Source organism: Carassius gibelio, chromosome A24, assembly GCF_023724105.1.
Source record: "Carassius gibelio isolate Cgi1373 ecotype wild population from Czech Republic chromosome A24, carGib1.2-hapl.c, whole genome shotgun sequence".
NCBI lineage: Eukaryota > Metazoa > Chordata > Actinopteri > Cypriniformes > Cyprinidae > Carassius > Carassius gibelio.
This window is the reverse complement of record NC_068394.1, coordinates 20,578,180-20,597,202: the sequence shown is the minus strand read 5'-3', so window position 1 is coordinate 20,597,202 and position 19,023 is coordinate 20,578,180. Positions and strand designations below refer to the sequence as shown.

Below are 19,023 nucleotides of genomic sequence, written 5' to 3'. Positions count from 1 at the left end.
ACTCTGGCATATTTGGTATCTATGTTGTCGGCATAAGCCAGGGAATATTTTGAGACCAGTTTCATTGTAATAGGCTAATGCACTAAACAGTTATTAGAATTTTTATGTGTAATTATTCAGGGTTTATTAATGGTTCATGACTCTTGGCCAATAGGTGGCGCTGTTACCAAATTTATGTGGCATGGTCAGTGTGAGGTGATAATGGCACATGCAAAGTTTGGTGCAAATATGTCAAAGCTTTGCAGAGATACAGCCTCGAATGCATTTTGGCACACTTCCGGCAAATTTGTTGATGCGCTAAATGTGAACCGTTTTGTATATTGACACGAAATCCATAACTTTTTGCCAGCATGGTCGGAAGATGATCCATGTCAAATTTGGTGAAAATCAGACTAAAGGTCTAGGAGAAGTTCGAAAAAGTATATTTTCAACATTAATCAAAATGGCGGACAGGAAGTTCAGATATCCTACTAAAAGATTGGTATGTCTATTGTCGGCACAACCTAAGGAATATTTTGAGATCATTTTCATTACAATAGCCTAATGCAATCAAAAGTTATTACCATTTTTGTAAATTTCATAATTGAAGGTTAATGAATGGTTTATTACTCTTGGGCAATAGGTGGCGCTGTTACCAAATGTATGTGGCATGTTCAGTGTGAGGTGACGATGACACAAACAAAGTTTGGTGCAAATATGTCAAAGTGTTGCAGAGATACAGCCTCAAATGCATTTTGGGACCATTCCAGCAAATTCGTTGATGCGCTTAATGAGAACCGTTTTGTATATCGACACGAAATCCATAACTTCTTGCCAGCATGGTCTGAAAATGATCCACGTCAAATTTGGTGAAAATCTGACTAACGGTCTAGGAGGATTTCGAAAAAGTAGATTTTCAACATTTTTCAAAATGGCGGAAAGGAAGTATGGCCAATTTTCGCATAATTGGTATCGATGCTCTTGGCATGACCGAAAGGATATAGTGAGACACTTTTCATTTCAATAGTCTAATTGATTCAAAAGCTGTTAGCATTTTTGTGATATTTTATTATAACTCTTGACCACAAGGTGGCGCTGGCACCAAACTTTTTGAGTACGTTCAGGGCATGGAGCCGAATATTTATGATATATACATCATTTTAAAACATAATTCAAAATGGCCGACGCCTAAAATGGCTGACATGGGAAATTCATACGACTCGACATGACTCACTGAATCTAAAGAGAGAAGTTGTGTGATTTTTCGCCAAACCATTCAGAAGATATAATCCAAAATATGCATTTTTCATATCTCCTGACCACTAGGTGGCGCTGTATCTAAACACTGCAGGTAGTCTCAGGTCATGCTTATTATAACACACACCAAGTTTGGTCTCAATATGCCAAACCGTTGCCGAGATATAGCCTCACATGCATTTTTGCCTGCTTTTCGTCAAATTTGTTCACGTGTCATTCGAGAACAGTTGGACAAATCAACTTGAATTCCATAACTTTTTGCCAGCATGGTCTGAAGATGATCTGAGACAATTTTCGTGAAAATTGGACTAACCGTCTAGGACGAGTTCGAAAAAGTAGGTTTTTTGAAAAATTGAAAATAGAAGAAAACTAAACCTTGCGATTTTAGAATTTTGGGATTAAATTGACTTGGCATGAGGCATGGATTCAGAGGAAATCCAAATTATACAATGGATGCCAAAATTATACAACCAAATTATACAATTTATGCCAAATTATACAACTTTCCCGCAATCGGTTCTATGGGCTGCCATTGTCACGGTTTTACGCTGCCTGAAGGAATACGGAGTCGAGGATAAAAGGAATAAGGCTTTTAATATATCCAACACAGGGGATATCCAACATGGAGCACAGAGGTAGACACACGTAAGTAGCAAGTGGTCACAAGTGAGTAACAAGTGAGAAGACCCGACCAAACAGAACTGAAAGGACAAGGCTTAAGTACAAAGGATAATGGGGAAACACAGGTGGATGGAATCATTAAATTAACAGGGACATGGAACACATGAGGAAGATAATAGACACACCTGGGAACTAATCAAACTAGACACGGAAGACAGAAACTGGGTCACGGGCAAAAACAAGTTAAATGAGTCCAGGTGTGTGACAGTACTCCCCCCTCCCGGTAGGTGCGTCCTCGCACCGTAGAAACAACAGAGGGAGGCGTGGGTGGGAACTTGGGAGGAGGTTCCGGTGGAGGACGGACTCCCAGGAGGGGGCCAGCAGACAGGGACCACAGAAGGAGGAGCCAGGGAGGAGACGACGGAGGAAGGAGCCAGGGAGGAGACAGGAGCAGGAGGAGCCAGATGGTCCACCAGAGACCAGCCAGGACGGAGATCCAAGGTGGAGTCGACGGCGGGAGGAGCCATGGTGAAGGAAGGGTCGACGACACCAGGGGGCCGACAGGCGGAGACTGCACCGATGGGTGAGGAGCCCAAGATGGAGCAGCACAGCCGCAGAGCCAGGGGGACGTCGAGGTTCCGGAGGGCCTAGGTGGAGCAGAAGGCTCAGGCGACCAAGGCGGAGGCAGGGTCCTGGCAGACCGCTGTGGAGCCGGAGCGACCGAGGATGGAGGTGGAACCGGAGGGAAGGAGGAGCCTGACAGAGCCGGAGGGATGGAGTGACGAGGTGGAACCAGAGGAGTGGAGTCCCGAGGCGGCGGATGGTCGACGACTGACCAAGGTGGAGCCGGAGGGACGAGGGAGCCCGGTGGAGCAGGTGGGATGACAGGCCACGGTGGAGACGAGGGAGCTAAGAGCCAAGGCGGAGCCGCTGGGTCGAAGGACCGAGGAGGAGTCCAGGGCTCGGAGGCTGGAGGCGGAGACAGGGCCTTAACACGCCAAGGCGGAGCTGGAGACTGGCAGTCCAGCGGCGAACCACTGCGCCCCGATGGCGCGGACTGAGGGTGAGCTGCGGGACTGACTGGCACCAGCAGGGATGGCGAGGAACTGGCTGGTCTAGGAGGAGGAGAGAGGAGAAGGATGGGAGGAAGGACAGGAGGATCAGGACTGGACGGAACCAGCGAAAGAGGAGTAGAGGGACCAGCAGGTTTGGGAGGAGGCGGGAGAGGGAGGCTGGGAGGGAATGCAGGAGACACAGAAGATTCAGGGCTGGGCGGAACCAGTGGTGAAACAGAAAAATCATGGCTGGGCGGAACCAGCGGTGAAACAGAAAATTCAGAGCTGGGCGGAACCAGCGGAGACACAGAAGATTCAGAGCTGGGCGGAACCAGCGGAGACACAGAAGATTCAGAGCTGGGCGGAACCAGCGGAGACACAGAAGATTCAGAGCTGGGCGGAACCAGCGGAGACACAGAAGATTCAGAGCTGGGCGGAACCAGCGGAGACACAGAAGATTCAGAGCTGGGCGGAACCAGCGGAGACACAGAAGATTCAGAGCTGGGCGGAACCAGCGGAGACACAGGAGATTCAGAGCTGGGCGGAACCAGCGGAGACACAGGAGATTCAGAGCTGGGCGGAACCAGCGGAGACACAGGAAACTCAGGGCTGGGCGGAACCAGCGGAGAAACAGAAAATTCAGGGCTGGGCGGAACCAGCGGAGATACAGGAAACTCAGGGCTGGGCGTAACCAGCGGAGAAACAGAAAACTCAGGGCTGGGCGGAACCAGCGGAGAAACAGAAAACTCAGGGCTGGGCGGAACCAGCGGAGAAACAGAAAACTCAGGGCTGGGCGGAACCAGCGGGGAAACAGGAAAATTAGGGATTACCTCCATAGACCAGTCCATCAGATCCAGAGCTTGCTCCTTATGACCTTCAGAGACTGCATACAGCTCACCCTCAGTCGCAGGAGTGTGGGCAGGGCTTTCCTCCACGCCCTCGATCTCCACGAGGACTCCCACGATGCACGGTGTTGCCGGCTCACACACCTGGTCAGTCGCGCTCTCGAGATCCTGTTCCCTGTCAGTGGATGGCTCGGGCTCTGCGGCTGCGGTGGGCTCTGGCTCCGTGCGGCGTGGTGGTGGCTGGCTGGTCTCTGGGTCGGGAGTGGGACTGGCGAGATCCTCTATGGGGCAGATGGTGAAAGGTGAGCCATTTCTCGCCAGAGTCCACTCCACGTATGCGGCGAAATCCTCCCGAGGACCATCTTCGGACGACAACGCTCTGCATTTGGAGTTCAGGCTGGTGTTGTAGAAGGTGCAGAGCGCGCCGTCCGGGTAGCTGGTGGCATTAGCTAATAGGAAAAACTGTCTGGTATGGTCCTCGAGAGAACGTCCTTCCTGCTTCAGCAGGAGGATGAGGAATTCGGGACGATAGAGGGGATCCATAGAACACTACGAAACAAAAAGACTTTGAAAACACAAAAACAAAACGGAGGGAAAAAAAACACGCAGTTTTCTATTTTCTTCTTATGGTCGGGTCTTCTGTCACGGTTTTACGCTGCCTGAAGGAATACGGAGTCGAGGATAAACGGAATAAGGCTTTTAATATATCCAACACAGGGGATATCCAACATGGAGCACAGAGGTAGACACACGTAAGTAGCAAGTGGTCACAAGTGAGTAACAAGTGAGAAGACCCGACCAAACAGAACTGAAAGGACAAGGCTTAAGTACAAAGGATAATGTGGAAACACAGGTGGATGGAATCATTAAATTAACAGGGACATGGAACACATGAGGAAGATAATAGACACACCTGGGAACTAATCAAACTAGACACGGAAGACAGAAACTGGGTCACGGGCAAAAACAAGTTAAATGAGTCCAGGTGTGTGACAGCCATAGACTTGCGGCAGAAGAAAAAAAATGTGCTAACGGATACAATAGGTGCCTTGCACCTTCGGAGCTTGGCCCCTAATAATAAATATAGCTGCAAGCAGCAATTACCGGAGTTCGAGCACAATAAGACCTCTGAGGTGGTAATGGCCAACCTGGGTGTATGGATTACAGTTAAACTCATCCAAAATGGAGAATAGGCTCACAGACAGACACACACACCGAAATAAATGATTAAACTAGTATATTGATACTCTATAAGCATATTCACACACAGACATTAGCCAGAGAAACAAATGTTAATGATAAATCCCCTATGATGTTTGTACTGGCTACTGTATACAGGCCACCAGGGCACCATACAGACTTTATTAAAGAGTTTGGTGATTTTACATCCAAGTTATTTCTGGCTGCAGATAAAGTTTTAATAGTTGGTGATTTTAATATCCATGTTGATTATGAAAAAGATGCATTGGGATCAGGATTTATAGACATTCTGAACTCCATTGGGGTTAGACAACACATCTCAGGACCTACTCATTGTCGACATCATACTCTAGATTTAATACTGTCATATGGATTTTATGTTGATGGTGTTGAAATTATGCAGCTAAGTGATGATATCTTAGATCATTATTTAGTTTTGTGCAAACTTCATATAGCCAAAATTGTAAATTCTACTTCTTGTTACAAGTATGGTAGAACCATCACTTCTACCACGAAAGACTGCTTCGTAAGTTATCTTCCTGATGTATCCAAATTCCCTAGCATATCTAGAACCTCAGAATAACTCGATGATGTAACAAAAACTATGGACTCTCTCTTTTCTAGCATTTTAAATACAGTTGCTCCTCTACACTTAAGGAAGGTTAAGGAAAACAGTCTGACACCATGGTATAATGAGCATACTCGCACCCTAGAGAGAGCAGCCCAAAAACTGAAGTGCAGCTGGAGGAAAACAAAACTAGAAGTATGTTGTATTGCTTGGCGGGAAAGTAACCTATCCTACAGAAAAGCATTAAAAACTGCTAAGTCTGATTACTTTTCTTCTCTTTTAGAAGAAAACAAACATAACCCCAGGTATTTCTTCTATACAGTGGCTAAATTAATGAAAAATAAAGCCTCAACAACTGTTGACATTTCCCAACATCACAGCAGTAATGACTTTATGAACTACTTCTTAAATCGATACTATTAGATATAAAACTGTAACCATTCAGCCGTCAACTAGAGTATCGCATCAGACAGTGCACTATAGATCCCCTAAGGGACAGTTCCACTCATTCTCTACTACAAGAGAGGAAGAATTGTATAAACTTGTTAAATCATCTAAACCAACAACATGTATGTTAGACCCTATTCCATCTAAGCTCCTAAAAGAGGTGCTTCCAGAAGTCACAGATCATCTTCTGACTATTATTAATTCCTCACTGTCATTAGGATCCCCAAAACCTTCAAACTGGCTGTTATTAAGCGTCTCATTAAAAGAACACAACTTGACCCCAAAGAACTAGTTAACCGATCTCGAATATCGAGCATCGCGTTAGTTCAGTCAGGCCATGTTAGTCACGCTTGCACAAGCTGACAGTCAGCTGTTCCTGATGTGTACCAATCCAGTCTTGACACCTATAACCTGCGGTCTATTTAAATTCCCATTCTCCAGTGTCTCTTCCATCGCATTGCTGCTTGCAATTAACTGATCGCATCGCTGCTTGCAAATCAAATTGTTGCAGTTTGTTTCAGAACAAAATCTGCATCTAAGATAAGTGAATGCTTTTTAATCCATATCGCTGTGTATGTTGCCTGGTGGTAAACATGTTTTTGCATCAGTTGCAGGAACAAATATTAAGCGTATTTGCAGCAGCATTTATGCATCTGTTTTCATACACCTGGAGCAATACGCAGCTAGAGCATGCAATCGCTCTAAGGACACGCCGATAAGGCCATGAGAACATGGACAAGTGTGTTTTGGATGTGAGGGGAAAGTTTACCACGTTCAGCTTCTCAAAGAACCTAGCGTTACATGGACCATGGAAGCAGTTGCTTTTCTGGGGCAGCAATCGAGTGTAGCAAGTGTTGTTCTCGTCATTTCAGTGATGATTTTTTTTTATAAACAAGACCAGGTTGACGGTGGATTTGCACAATGTTTGCTATTAAAACATGGTAAAAGACCCCAGTCAGGTAAGAACAACTGCATCAGATTTCTGTCTTTTGTTGGAAATCAGCACATAAGTGAATATATGTTATGGAAACAACACAAATCAGTATTATAGCTCCGCCCACAGCATGCCTCCAGGGGCTTGTTTTTTTCCAGAGAGAATCGGAAGCTGTATTTTTGTTTTGCAGATATAACCAGGCTGGGGACTTTTGGAGATGGGGATTCGTACTGCTCTGTGGGTACTCGGGATTGGCATGAGATTTAAGCATCTTAACCCTCAAAGACCGAGACAGCCACCCGCGGCTAAAAATAACTGTTGTTTTTTTAATGTTTAGTAACTTTTGAACCGCTAATCCTATCTGAATGCTTTAAAAAGTGATGTAAAGCAGAGATTCTCCACATTTTGGAGATATGTATCTCATTTGGATATTCAGAGGCACCGTAGTGCACGTGATTACGTCATCGCATTTTGACAACATTGATTCGTCAGACGAAACCAATGCTTTCGTTCCTCTGAGCCAAACAGAAATGATTGTTGACGTGTAGGCCCACCCCGAGCACAGATTGGTTCAAACTGTACCATATTCGACCAATAAGTAGTCACTTGAACTACTACTTAACATATTGCTTTTAAAATATGAACGAACACAAAGTGAAAGTGAAGTCTGTCTTGAGTGCATGGATACAAACACAAACTAACACATTTGCATGAGAAAACTGTCTGAAAAAGCACAAAAAAAAACGCACGACAGAGAAATTTGAAATAAAACAAATCAAAACCAAGGATGAAATAGTGGTACATATCTGATAAAGCACTGGAATTTCAACAGTGGGTCTCTAGGCGATGTCCTAGTAAAATCGATGCTGATGCAGAATACAGGCAGCGGACCAATAAATTATAATATCCTATGATGATAAATGATTAAATAATTATATAAATATTAGGGGTGTAACGGTTCGGTTCGATACGATTCACTGGTGTCACGGTTCGGTTCGGTACGGTTCGGTACGTTTTAGATACAGCAAAAAGAAAAAAATTGGCAGATAAATTTCCTTGATTTTTAAAAAATGTTTTTATTTATTAAAACAAAGTATGTTTTTTTTTTTTTTTACATTGAACAATGATGGAGCTATTCTTTACCCATCTTCTATGGTGTTTTCTTAGCAGCATACTGTATAAAACAAAAACAACTCCTTATAAAAAAAAAAATTAAAATGTTATATTGTTGTAGTAGTTATGAACAAATACAAAGATGTAACTTTTTTTATGGGACCCTATAACTAAAGCAGGAATTACGGTCCGGCTGAAATGGGCTCGTGAAGGAATATTGTAACGGGGCTCAATTACATTAAGCATGTTCTTAAAACCTGCGTTTTCCACTACAGAGTAATGCGCTCGCTCACTCAGTACGTGGTGAAGGCTCGTTGCAAAATGGCTAAAGGGTCTTTCACACAGGACGCGGTATGCGCGGCGCTGGACCCTGGGCTCAGCGTTGCCCTTCAGATACAATGCGATTTGTGCTGCACTATGCCAAGAGCAAAGTAGGTGGAGTTTTCAAAACTGCCCGTGCATACATTCTATTTATAACAGTTCTTCTATCTAATAACGTGCAGGCCATTTTGCAACAAGCCTTTAGCGCGTACTGAGTGAGCGAGCGCCCGAATGAGTAGCCTAACATAAACATATAAGTTGGTGTTTTTTCTTCTTCGGGAGTGTCAGGGGCGTTGCCTGTTACGTCGTTTGGGTTTTTGGGCTACCTTGTTGAACGCATATCATTATATTTCACAATTTTGTATTTATTTTCCAAATATAATTAATTAGTCCAACGAACGGTTCAATACGAATACGCGTATCGTTACACCCCTAATAAATATTTAGTTCAATAAGGTAGTTTGCAGTATTTTTTCCATTGCACTCTGAATATTTCTCACTCGTTTGGTGAAGTTTGTGAATCATTTTATCTATTTTTGCAGTGCAGTAAGACAGTTTGTGCAATTGTTTTTACTATATGCTGCATAGATTGTGTTTATTATTCACACTCAGATTGAAAATATATTTCTCAGAAGAAGAAAAAAACTTTTTTTGTTTGGTTTTGTTATCAAATAACACTCTTACCATTTTCTTTACTCATTAAAATGTTTTTGGACACATCTCTATTGTTAGTTTTCGAAATAGGCCTGTTTTTTTTACTTAAAAGCGCAGATAACAATATTGTAATAAATGGCTATAATTTGCTTGGGGAATGGTATATCTAAACAAAATTTTATTTGGAAGTGTAAAACACCCAGACACAACTTTCTAAAGAAATATATCCAAACTTTAGGAGTTTATGTTTGAGTACACAGTAAAAAACACCCAACTGTTGCTTGCATTTTTCTTAAAATTCTGTAATTTCATTCATTCTTTGAGAAAACAAAAGTAAAATTGAGACTTAAAATTAGTTAAACTTAAACTGTAAGTCCTCCTGTTTAAAATGGTATATGGCACTTGATGCTGACTGCTAGAATAGGTTTGAAAAACAAAGAAAAGTGCAGGTGTGTCAGGCGCCCCAAAAATGTTCTAGGTCTTTAAGGGTTAAGAAACATGCTTGTTGCACATCCTCAGTTGCTTAACTTGAGGTGACGCTTTCCCCTTTGTGATTTTACAGCATGGTAGATAAATAAAATTGGATAATATTGCCATCATATCAGACTGCTGCTGCTAGGAGCGTATGCTTCCCCCTTTACAATCACAGTTGCTAAGCATTTTAAGAACATACTTGTTGCACGTCCTCTATTGCTTAACGTTGGGTGATGCACCCACCTTCATGTGATTTTTCAGCATGTTAGACTTAAATTGAATGATATACAAACTGCCATCTTATTAGGCTGCTGCTGCTGCTGCTAGGGGTGCATGCTTCCCCCTTAATGTGATTTTTCAGCATGTTAGACTTAAATTGAATGATATACAAACTGCCATCGTATTAGGCTGCTGCTGCTGCTAGGGGTGTATGCTTCCCCCATACAGTTCTCTCAAATATTTTGCATAAGCAGCTAAGCAACATGCTTGTTGTATGCTTCTCTCCGAGTTTGGGTGATGCTTCCCCCATAAAGAAAGTATCAATCAACATTTCTCATTGCTGGCCATTCAAATTTCATCAGTTGTGTTGGGGAGTTTTGGCATATGGTTGTTTTGGGGGTTTGTCTTGCTGCTCTCCCCGCTCGGTCCAAGCATGGCTGCATGGACAGGCGTGGGGAGTGTTGCCCAGTACATAACCATACCGCCAACACTAACTGCATTCAATTATAATTGTCATAAACATACTTGACGGAAATGGTCCTGATTGAAATCGAGCATCGCGTTAGTTCAGTCAGGCCAGGTTAGTCACGCTTGCATCAGCTGACAGTCAGCTGTTCCTGATGTGTACCAATCCAGTCTTGACACCTATCACCTGCGGTCTATTTAAGTTCCCGTTTTCCAGTGTCTCTTCCATCGCATTGCTGCTTGCAATTAACTCCCTCCTCCAACCCCAACTCCACCAACTGAACCTGAAATCTGATCTAACTTGTTCTTTCTTTACAGTGTCTTCATTGGAAGCAGTCTCTATGTCATTTTGTTTACAACTCATGTAATTGTGAATTGTAATTATATATGCTTATAATGGTTCTGTTCTGTACCCCAGGAGGGTTTGTCTTGCTGCTCTCCCCACTCTGTCCAAGCATGGCTGCATGGACAGGCGTGTAGAGTGTTGCCCAGAACATAACCATACCGCCAACACTAACTGTATGCAATTATAATTGTCATAAATATACTTGACCGAAGTGGTCCTGATTGAACTCCCTTTTCTGTCCAAAATACTAGAAAAGTTAATATCCTCACAATTATATTCCTTCTTAGAGAAAAATGGTATCTGTGAGGATTTCCAGTCAGGATTTAGACCGTATAATAGTACTGAGACTGCTCTCCTTAGAGTTACAAATGACCTGCTCTTATCATCTGATCGTGGTTGTATCTCTCTATTAGTGCTATTGGATCTTAGTGCTGCATTTGACACAATTGACCGCAACATTTGCATAGACTAGAACATTTTGTTGGCATTAATGGAAGTGCATTAGCATGGTTTAAATCGTACTTATATGACTGCCATCAATTCGTAGCAGTGAATGCAGAGGTATCATATCGATCACAAGTGCAGTATGGAGTACTTCAAGGATCAGTACTAGGGCCGTTACTCTTCACGCTTTACATGTTACCCTTGGGAGATATCATCAGGAAACATGGTGTTGGCTTTCACTGTTATTGTCACGATCATTAGATGTAGTGCCCATGAACTTCAGTATAGGGCACTCCACTCAGGACCATTCCACCCATCAACCACCAGATATCAATTGGACACTAACACCTCTCATACTGTTGCACCACACCCGAACTACATTCCCCATGAGTCACTGCATCGCAATCACCTTGCCACACCTGCACCTCATTTATCAGCCAATTTCCTTGCCACACCTGCACCTCATTTACACACACATAAAGGCAGCACAATCACTCTCACTCACTGCGAAGTCTTGTTTAGCCTGTCTAGCATTTCCGAGCGTTTTCCCTTCTGTTTGTTTTCCCGTGTCTGATCTTGGATTGTGTTACTGACTCTGATTCTCTGCTGCCTACCCCGACCTCCGTTTGTTACCGTTAATGATTCTGGATATCCCTAACACACCTGACGCCATTCCTGATTTCTGCCTGTATGACCATTCTCTTAATAAAATTCTGCACATGCATCCAAACGCCTCTGACTCCTTGTTACAGTTATGCTGATGATACTCAGCTCTATATTTCTTCGCGGCCCGGTCAAAGACAACAATTTGAAAAACTAATGGAATGCATAGTCAATATAAAAAACTGGATGACGAGTAGTTTCTTACTGCAAAATTCTGAAAAAACTGAGGTGTTAATTATAAGACCTAAAAACTCTCCATGTAATTACCTAGAACACTGTCTAAGACTTGATGGCTGCTCTGTCAATTCTTCGTCATCAGTTAGGAACCTAGGTGTGCTATTTGATAGCAATCTGTTGTAGCAGAAATGAGTCAAATCAGACAAATCAAAGAGTCTATCAGAGCTGTGTGCATTGAAACATGAGCTGAATTCCTCAGGAAGTCATAAATCAGTTCTAGTGCCACAGGAACCAAGCAAGATAACCAACCAACCAACTTGTTCACACAACAGCTTTCAACATTAACACCAATAGAGCAATTATTAACAATTTTAATTCGAAGAAGAGATTGTCAAATTTATTGTTCGTGATTGAAATGCAACGCTGGACATCACATGTAAACCCAGGAGATCAAGTTAAATACTTGCATTGACTTCCCCCCACCCAGAAGAACCAGACTGAAATTCCTAAGGGGGAAGGGCTTTAAACCTTTGTCTTCACAGAAAAGTCCTTTGCCAGAGAATGGCAAAGAAACCCTTTTTATATATTATATATGGACCAGAATGAACTCAAAAAAGACTTATGAATGAATCATTCCATTGCTTAACTCCATATTCATTTACGTGTAACCCACACATTTGACTATCATGTATAATCACTTATTGTGTATGTCTTTTGATAACTATAGGATACATAGTCATGTCTAGTATTGAAATAATCGCATTTTCTGGCTTGATATTGTCCTGACAATCATTTATTTGTAAAATATATCATAATCATGTTATAGGAATCATGTCCAAAATTAGACCCTGTGAGGCAAGAACCACATGCTTGGTAAGATAAACAAATGATTTATGATACCCACCCCAAGAACATATCTGATTGGTCAAGGCAACATTTGAGGGGGGCCAACAAGAAAGTTTAAATACTTTGGATACGATTAAATTTTTGCTTTTAGTTCTAGTCTAGCTGCTGCTATTAGCCATGTCGGCTTTTAGTTCTAGCATTGCTTGTGCTATCAGTCATGCCTTGCTTTTAATCTGCTTTTAGTCCCTAGCTGCTGCTATTAGCCATGTCGGCTTTTAGTTCCAGCCTTGCTCGTGCTATCAGTCATGCCGGCTCTTAGCTTTTAGCATCTAGCCATGCGGTTAGTCATCATTGTTCTTTGAGCGCGGTTCCAGCGTGCCTGCCTGCTGCTACTATGCCACCATGAGAAAGAAAACAACCTAGTCTCGTCAAACTTTATTTCTTTTCTTTTCCGTTTGAGAGTTTCGTGTTCTGAGCTAAGTTTTGTAACGTCCATTCAACTTCAACCAGCGAACACGACTCTGCACTTTCAGCCAACGCCCAACAACCACGGGCTTCCCAAGACGTCACTTCACTACTGAACTTCCAGCCAATCAGCGACACCGGGATACCCCTTTCAACTGGAGTCCCTTTCACAGCAAACGAAGGCAACGTATTCCCAGATATTTGTTGTGCTGGTGTATCTAATATAATTTTAACCCCATTGAGGAACTCAATGCGAGCGCTAATTACGTGATTGATGGTTGTTCATGTCTATGCAATTTAACGTATTGCTGTAAACTTGGGATTCCATATTTCCATTCTCTTAAACTCATCTTTCCTTAACTTTCGACCTTCCTACAACTTGTGTGAATGTGTGTTTGCGTGCGTTTATGTGTTAGATTAGTTTATATGTCTTAGATTTATCTAATAAAGCCTTATTCATATTGAAAAGAGAAGTATTTTGTGTTTTGTGCTTACAAGTTAATGTCTTAAACTGCCGATCTTGTTACTGTGCTAATTGATAGTGTTTCACTATAGTTTGGATATTAGTATCCAGCGCAGATTTGATGTTAAACGGCTAGTTCACTGAATCGCAGGGCGTCTCCGTGACCAGCCATGAAACAGTGATTCTGTTCAAATTCCCTTTAAAATCTTAAATGATTCCCTTTGAGCTAAATTGACCTGTTTCCCTTACACTGTCTTTAGAAAGCCATGTTTCTAGCATTTGTAAAACTACATTTTACCATCTGAAAAATATAATTATGGCCTTTGCTCTCAATGTCAAATGCAGAAATTTCAATCCATGCATTTATGACCTATATATATATATATATATATATATATATATATATATATATATATATATATATATATATATATATATATATATATATATATATATAGTACTATAGAAATAAAGGTGACTTGTCTTGACTTGACTACTTAAGATCCATCTTCAATATGATTTCACCAAATTTCGTAAAGGTTTGAGTTTTTTCGTTTAGGTTTTATGGGCTTTTTGGTATATTTGGCCGCACCCCTTTAATAAATGACACTGTTACAATTAACTGAAGGACAAAATGTATTTATTTATTGATAATTACCCCAGCAGGGGCTGCCCTCTGAAGTCCTGACCCCCTAGTGACAGGACTTCTTGGCCGAGGACTTCTTAGCTTGTGATGTGTTCACTCACTTTTTACCCAACACTAGAGCTCCACAATTTATAAACAGTACTAATGGTCAAATTAAATAGATAACTTATGTGTACTTAATGTAGATTTATTTAAATTACTTACATTCATCTAAAGCAATGTAGACAGTGAAATCTACATAACAAACATCTCTCACTCAGATGCACTTCATGTGATTTGCTCTTTTGCAATTATCTTAGAACATTTCTGTCTCATATTAAATAGACATTTAATCGCCTTTAAGATGTATATAGTTCATGCAAATCCACTTTGGAGACGTACATGTGCTGGAGATCGGCTGTTCGCTTTACATAATAAAACGTTTTTTTTGTTGTTTTTGTTTTTTTTTTACAAATATACTGTTATGTTACTGGCTATTGTCTTTACACCTTAACATATCAACAATTTACTCTACAGTAGCTAAAAAAATACGATCTTATCAAATGGGAACCTTGTTTTGTTTTATAATACTCGCCTTTGTAAACACCCTTGTCGCTGCTCTCCTTCACGTTCGATGATGATTTATCCTTTCCGCAGGGTATCCTGGGATTGAAAAGTATCTATCGATGAACCCTTCAGAATCTTGGCTGAAGCAGTAGGACATCCGGGGATTTCTCCCCTACTGTTTTATGGTTTAAGGTTTCGAACGTACTTCTTTCTTAACATACTCTTTTTCCCCTACGGAGTAGGCATATTAGAATGCAAATTAAGTATACGTACAACTGAATCTCGTGAGAATTATTGCAATTCTCGCCTACACTTTTATGAACACAAAAGATTCAAACATACTAATTTGTCGCATACTGCTTTTTCCATACTATATAGTAGAGAAGTATGCGATTTCGGATGCAGCCAAAACCTTTAAACCGCACACCTGTCTCTCAATCACACACAGCTGTTGCTCATTGTCATGGACTATATATTCTCTTCTCACACACCACTCTGTCTGGCTGTATTATTGCTACTGGATATCTGTTCGGTTTGGTTTTTGTCTTGTTTGCTTTTTTTGTTTCATTTATATTAAAGTAATTTCTTCCCTGCATTTGGACCCAGACCCTGTTTCTTCCTCTGCATGTCCTACCGCGTCCTGGCATGTGGAGGCCTGTTTTAACGAAGCGTTTAAGGAGGGCGTGGATGAGTCTTAACTTTTATAAAGAATATCTCTTTGGGTTTGAGACTTTAGGGATCTTATCTATTCACGAACAGCTTGTAACGCTCCAAAGAGAAAGGAAAACTTGAAATCACATCATATGACCCCTTTGAGAAATCAAAAAATTGCTCAAAAATAAAAGAAAGATGTGGAAGATTGCAACAGAACATTTCCTATGCATATTTACATGTTTATAAGCTATGTACTTATTTTTGTTAGTATAATTAGTAATTGCATTTTGTTTTACACAAGAACATTTGGGTCCATCTGAAATTGCTGAATCAATTTGGCCCTTTTATGTCAGTATTTATAAAGCTGTTCTCTTCTGACCTGGTGCTGCAGTTATTACTCCATTAAACATCAGCTTTCGCACAGGCTGGTGTATTAGGGAGAAGGTACTCGCACTTAAATAATGCACTTATCAAATTTTTGATATCCATTTTTACAAATGTGTAATCTCATTTGATTGGGCATAGACACTGTTTCATTTGGAGTGGAATGGAGCACCAGTCCATTTTTTCACTTCCTGGACCCCTGCCTGTCTGTCCGTTTACCGTAAAGCCTGCAATATCTGAATTTATGTTGCAGCTGGGAGACATGGTTTGATGTTTATAGTCCTAAAATAAGCAATGGCTGTCTCTCCAGATTCAAATAAAGAGACTTATATGGACTCTATCAGATTTCTGAATACAGGCATCCACAATAAATCGAAGCTTGATTGGTTAGAATTAGGTTAGCTCACTTGAATCCTATCTGATTAACCCACAGATGAGTTCCCTGAGAACAACCAGGTACTGAGTCTGAGTCAAGCACTTACCGTCAGCACGAAGACAGTGCTAGAGAGAAGCATCCACAAAGTATTCTTGCATTTAAGAAAAGGTTCAAAGGAATAACCAAGATGCAATGTATGAAACACTCAGAATACAGATTTTGTGATTTCTGACAGTGGAATTACACATGTAGATTAAACACAATGAGATGTTGCTAAAGTGACAAAGAGCAGAGACACTTGAAATGTCATGGCGCACAAAGCACTTAACAACAGAGTCTTCAGTATCTGTCCAGACCACACATGAATCATTCAGAGAAAAGGTTTTGAGTGTTTGCAATTTGCTCACTCATATCTTGCCGATGACGTTTGATGGGTCCTGTGACAATGCACAGTATGGACCTTCTCTCCAGGCACTCTGTGTTTTAAGAAGTGTCTAATTTTCTGCAGTAATGACTCTCAATTTGCAACCCACCAGCACAACCTTTGTTTAGCCAACAGTCTTAAGTAGTTGGAAAATCAAGACATGGGTACACAGTGAAATTAAAGTTCTGCTTCGCTCTGAAGCTGCCTGACAAGACCTATGTTTTTCCAGAGGAGTCGTAATTACAGAGCCAATGAGGGGGTCACATTGAGTTTATAAACTCAGCAGTGGTCTGAAAACTTCCTGCTAAAACAAAGAAAACAGAAACAGAAAGAAAGTAAGTCATGGTTATCTGAATTCAGGCCTGTTGAATTCTTCCAAACGTCCCTCACAGTATTTCCAGTCTCAGAGGATGAGGTCCTGTTTTTTTCTCTGCATTGGTCAACCAGACCTGGTGGACTGAGTTTTTATTGTGCTTTATGAGCTAAAAATATACGGCACCCTGGTTTCCTCAACAAAAACACAATAGGATTTTCCCATTTTTGGATTATTGCAGAAAATAAGGTCTGTAGCAAAGAAAAGTGTATTCCTACAGGTACATGTTTTATTCATCATGTTCATCTTTACAAATTAACACAACTTTATTAAATTTGAAGACTAAATAAAATCGCCAGAAGAAAAAGCTAAAAGTACAAACAAAGTGTACCACGGTAGCATGACTTCAACTTTACCAACATTAAGCTTCTATGAACCCTTTCAGTTGAGTTAGAATAGATTCCAAGAGTACAATAATAAACAAGAGGCTGTAAAAGCATGATGACGTTTAATGTCCCCAGCAGCCTCTTAAAACCTTTTAAAAAAAAATTCAAATCAATTTAAATCTTAAAAAAACAAAAAACAAAAAAAAAAAACACAAAATGGGTAATTCTGATTTATTTTATATAATAGAATAATATGAAAATATCTTGAGCTTGTGTTAACCACAGACCTTACAACTAAAAACCAAGTCAAATAGAAATACAAAAACCCATACCAAATCACCATACAAAAATATATCATCCCTGTGACGTGACAGCCATTCACACATATGTTCGAGAAATTATAAGCATGTGTATAGCGTGTGTGTGTTTGAGGTCAGAGGGGGTGTGTTTGTGCAGTACTGACACTAGTGTGAAGCTGGCCCAGTTGGGTGAGAGGCACTGTGATCTTCACACACCAATGCATCTGAGATTCATGACCTATATAGCATGTTAGATGCTCTGCTTGTCTCATGTGTTCCTCTAAGAGAGCAGGGCTGTGCATTACAGGTATAACACACACAAGGGACCCGTATACTTAGATCAGAGCCATCCCTCATGACATCAGACCTGCTGCGCACTTAAAATATGATTTAATCACAACATATGATTTTTATTTATTTATTTATTCATTTATTTTTATATTTGTCTCTGTTATATCCAGCTGGTCTTCCATGAGCCTTTGATGTTCAAAGCTCTGCCTATGCTCTGAATGGAACACTAGCGCCCTGTTTACTGCATAGTGTGTTGTATGCATTGTACACTGACTGCAATTTGAATATCATCTTTTAAATTAATTGCACACAGTTAGACCTGATCCATGGGAAAAGTTAACAGAATCCATGTTGAGGTTGATACCATTTCCAGTTTTTTTCAACCTGCTGGAAATGCAAGGTCAAGTTGAGCAGACTATAGTAAAATATAGGTATTCTGAGTATTCCACGTATAAAGAAAATTAGCATACTGTGCAAAAATAGTACAAAAAGCATGCTATTCCAAGCATAGCCCTTAACACTAGTATTAATAAGTGATATAGGCCACTTGTTTCTTTGTTTTTCCTTTCCCTCATTTAAGGATTAGGCTAAAACAGGTATTGTAGGCTGGTGTGTTAGTGTTGTGTCAGGGTCAGAGGCTACGTGAGTTATGCAGAAACCTGACATGCTGCATTCCTGTGTCTCCGAGCTCATCACCTCACAAGCACAGCTGTAAATTACAGACCATTACTGTCAGCTATTCCGGTTTGCATTAATCTCATTGAGTGCTGAACTGTGGCCGCAGGTAGGGCAGGTAATTGCGTTAGAGTGAACATTTGTGCAAGCATGCAGTTGCACTCAGATACACCCTTGATCTCAACACACACGCACACTCAAACACATGCAGCTACATGAACATGCGATCATATTGTCTCTTTTGGTTTCTTTGCATTAACGTTAGCCAGTAATATTTCATGATTTACAGAATCACATTTTGATACAAATAGGCTCCAAAGCAGTATATATATATATATATATATATATATATATATATATATATATATATATATATGGTTGAAAAAAATTTATAGCCTGAATGCACTGCAAGTCGCTTTTGATAAAAGCGTCTGCTAAATTAATACATGTAAAAATAATGGCACCCTAGTGTT

The 19,023-nt window shown here is 40.9% G+C and overlaps 1 protein-coding gene across 1 annotated transcript in view; it reads right to left on the bottom strand.

The window, feature by feature from the left end:
• LOC127946068 (uncharacterized) overlaps nt 1-4,339 on the bottom strand; it is a 431,051-nt gene extending 426,712 nt beyond the window's left edge. The window contains exon 1 of the mRNA XM_052542367.1: nt 3,787-4,339. Within this exon, the coding sequence (XP_052398327.1) occupies nt 3,787-4,300 (514 nt within the window). The 5' untranslated portion in view covers nt 4,301-4,339. The remainder of the gene's footprint in view (nt 1-3,786) is intronic.
• Between the last annotated feature and the right edge of the window lie 14,684 nt (nt 4,340-19,023).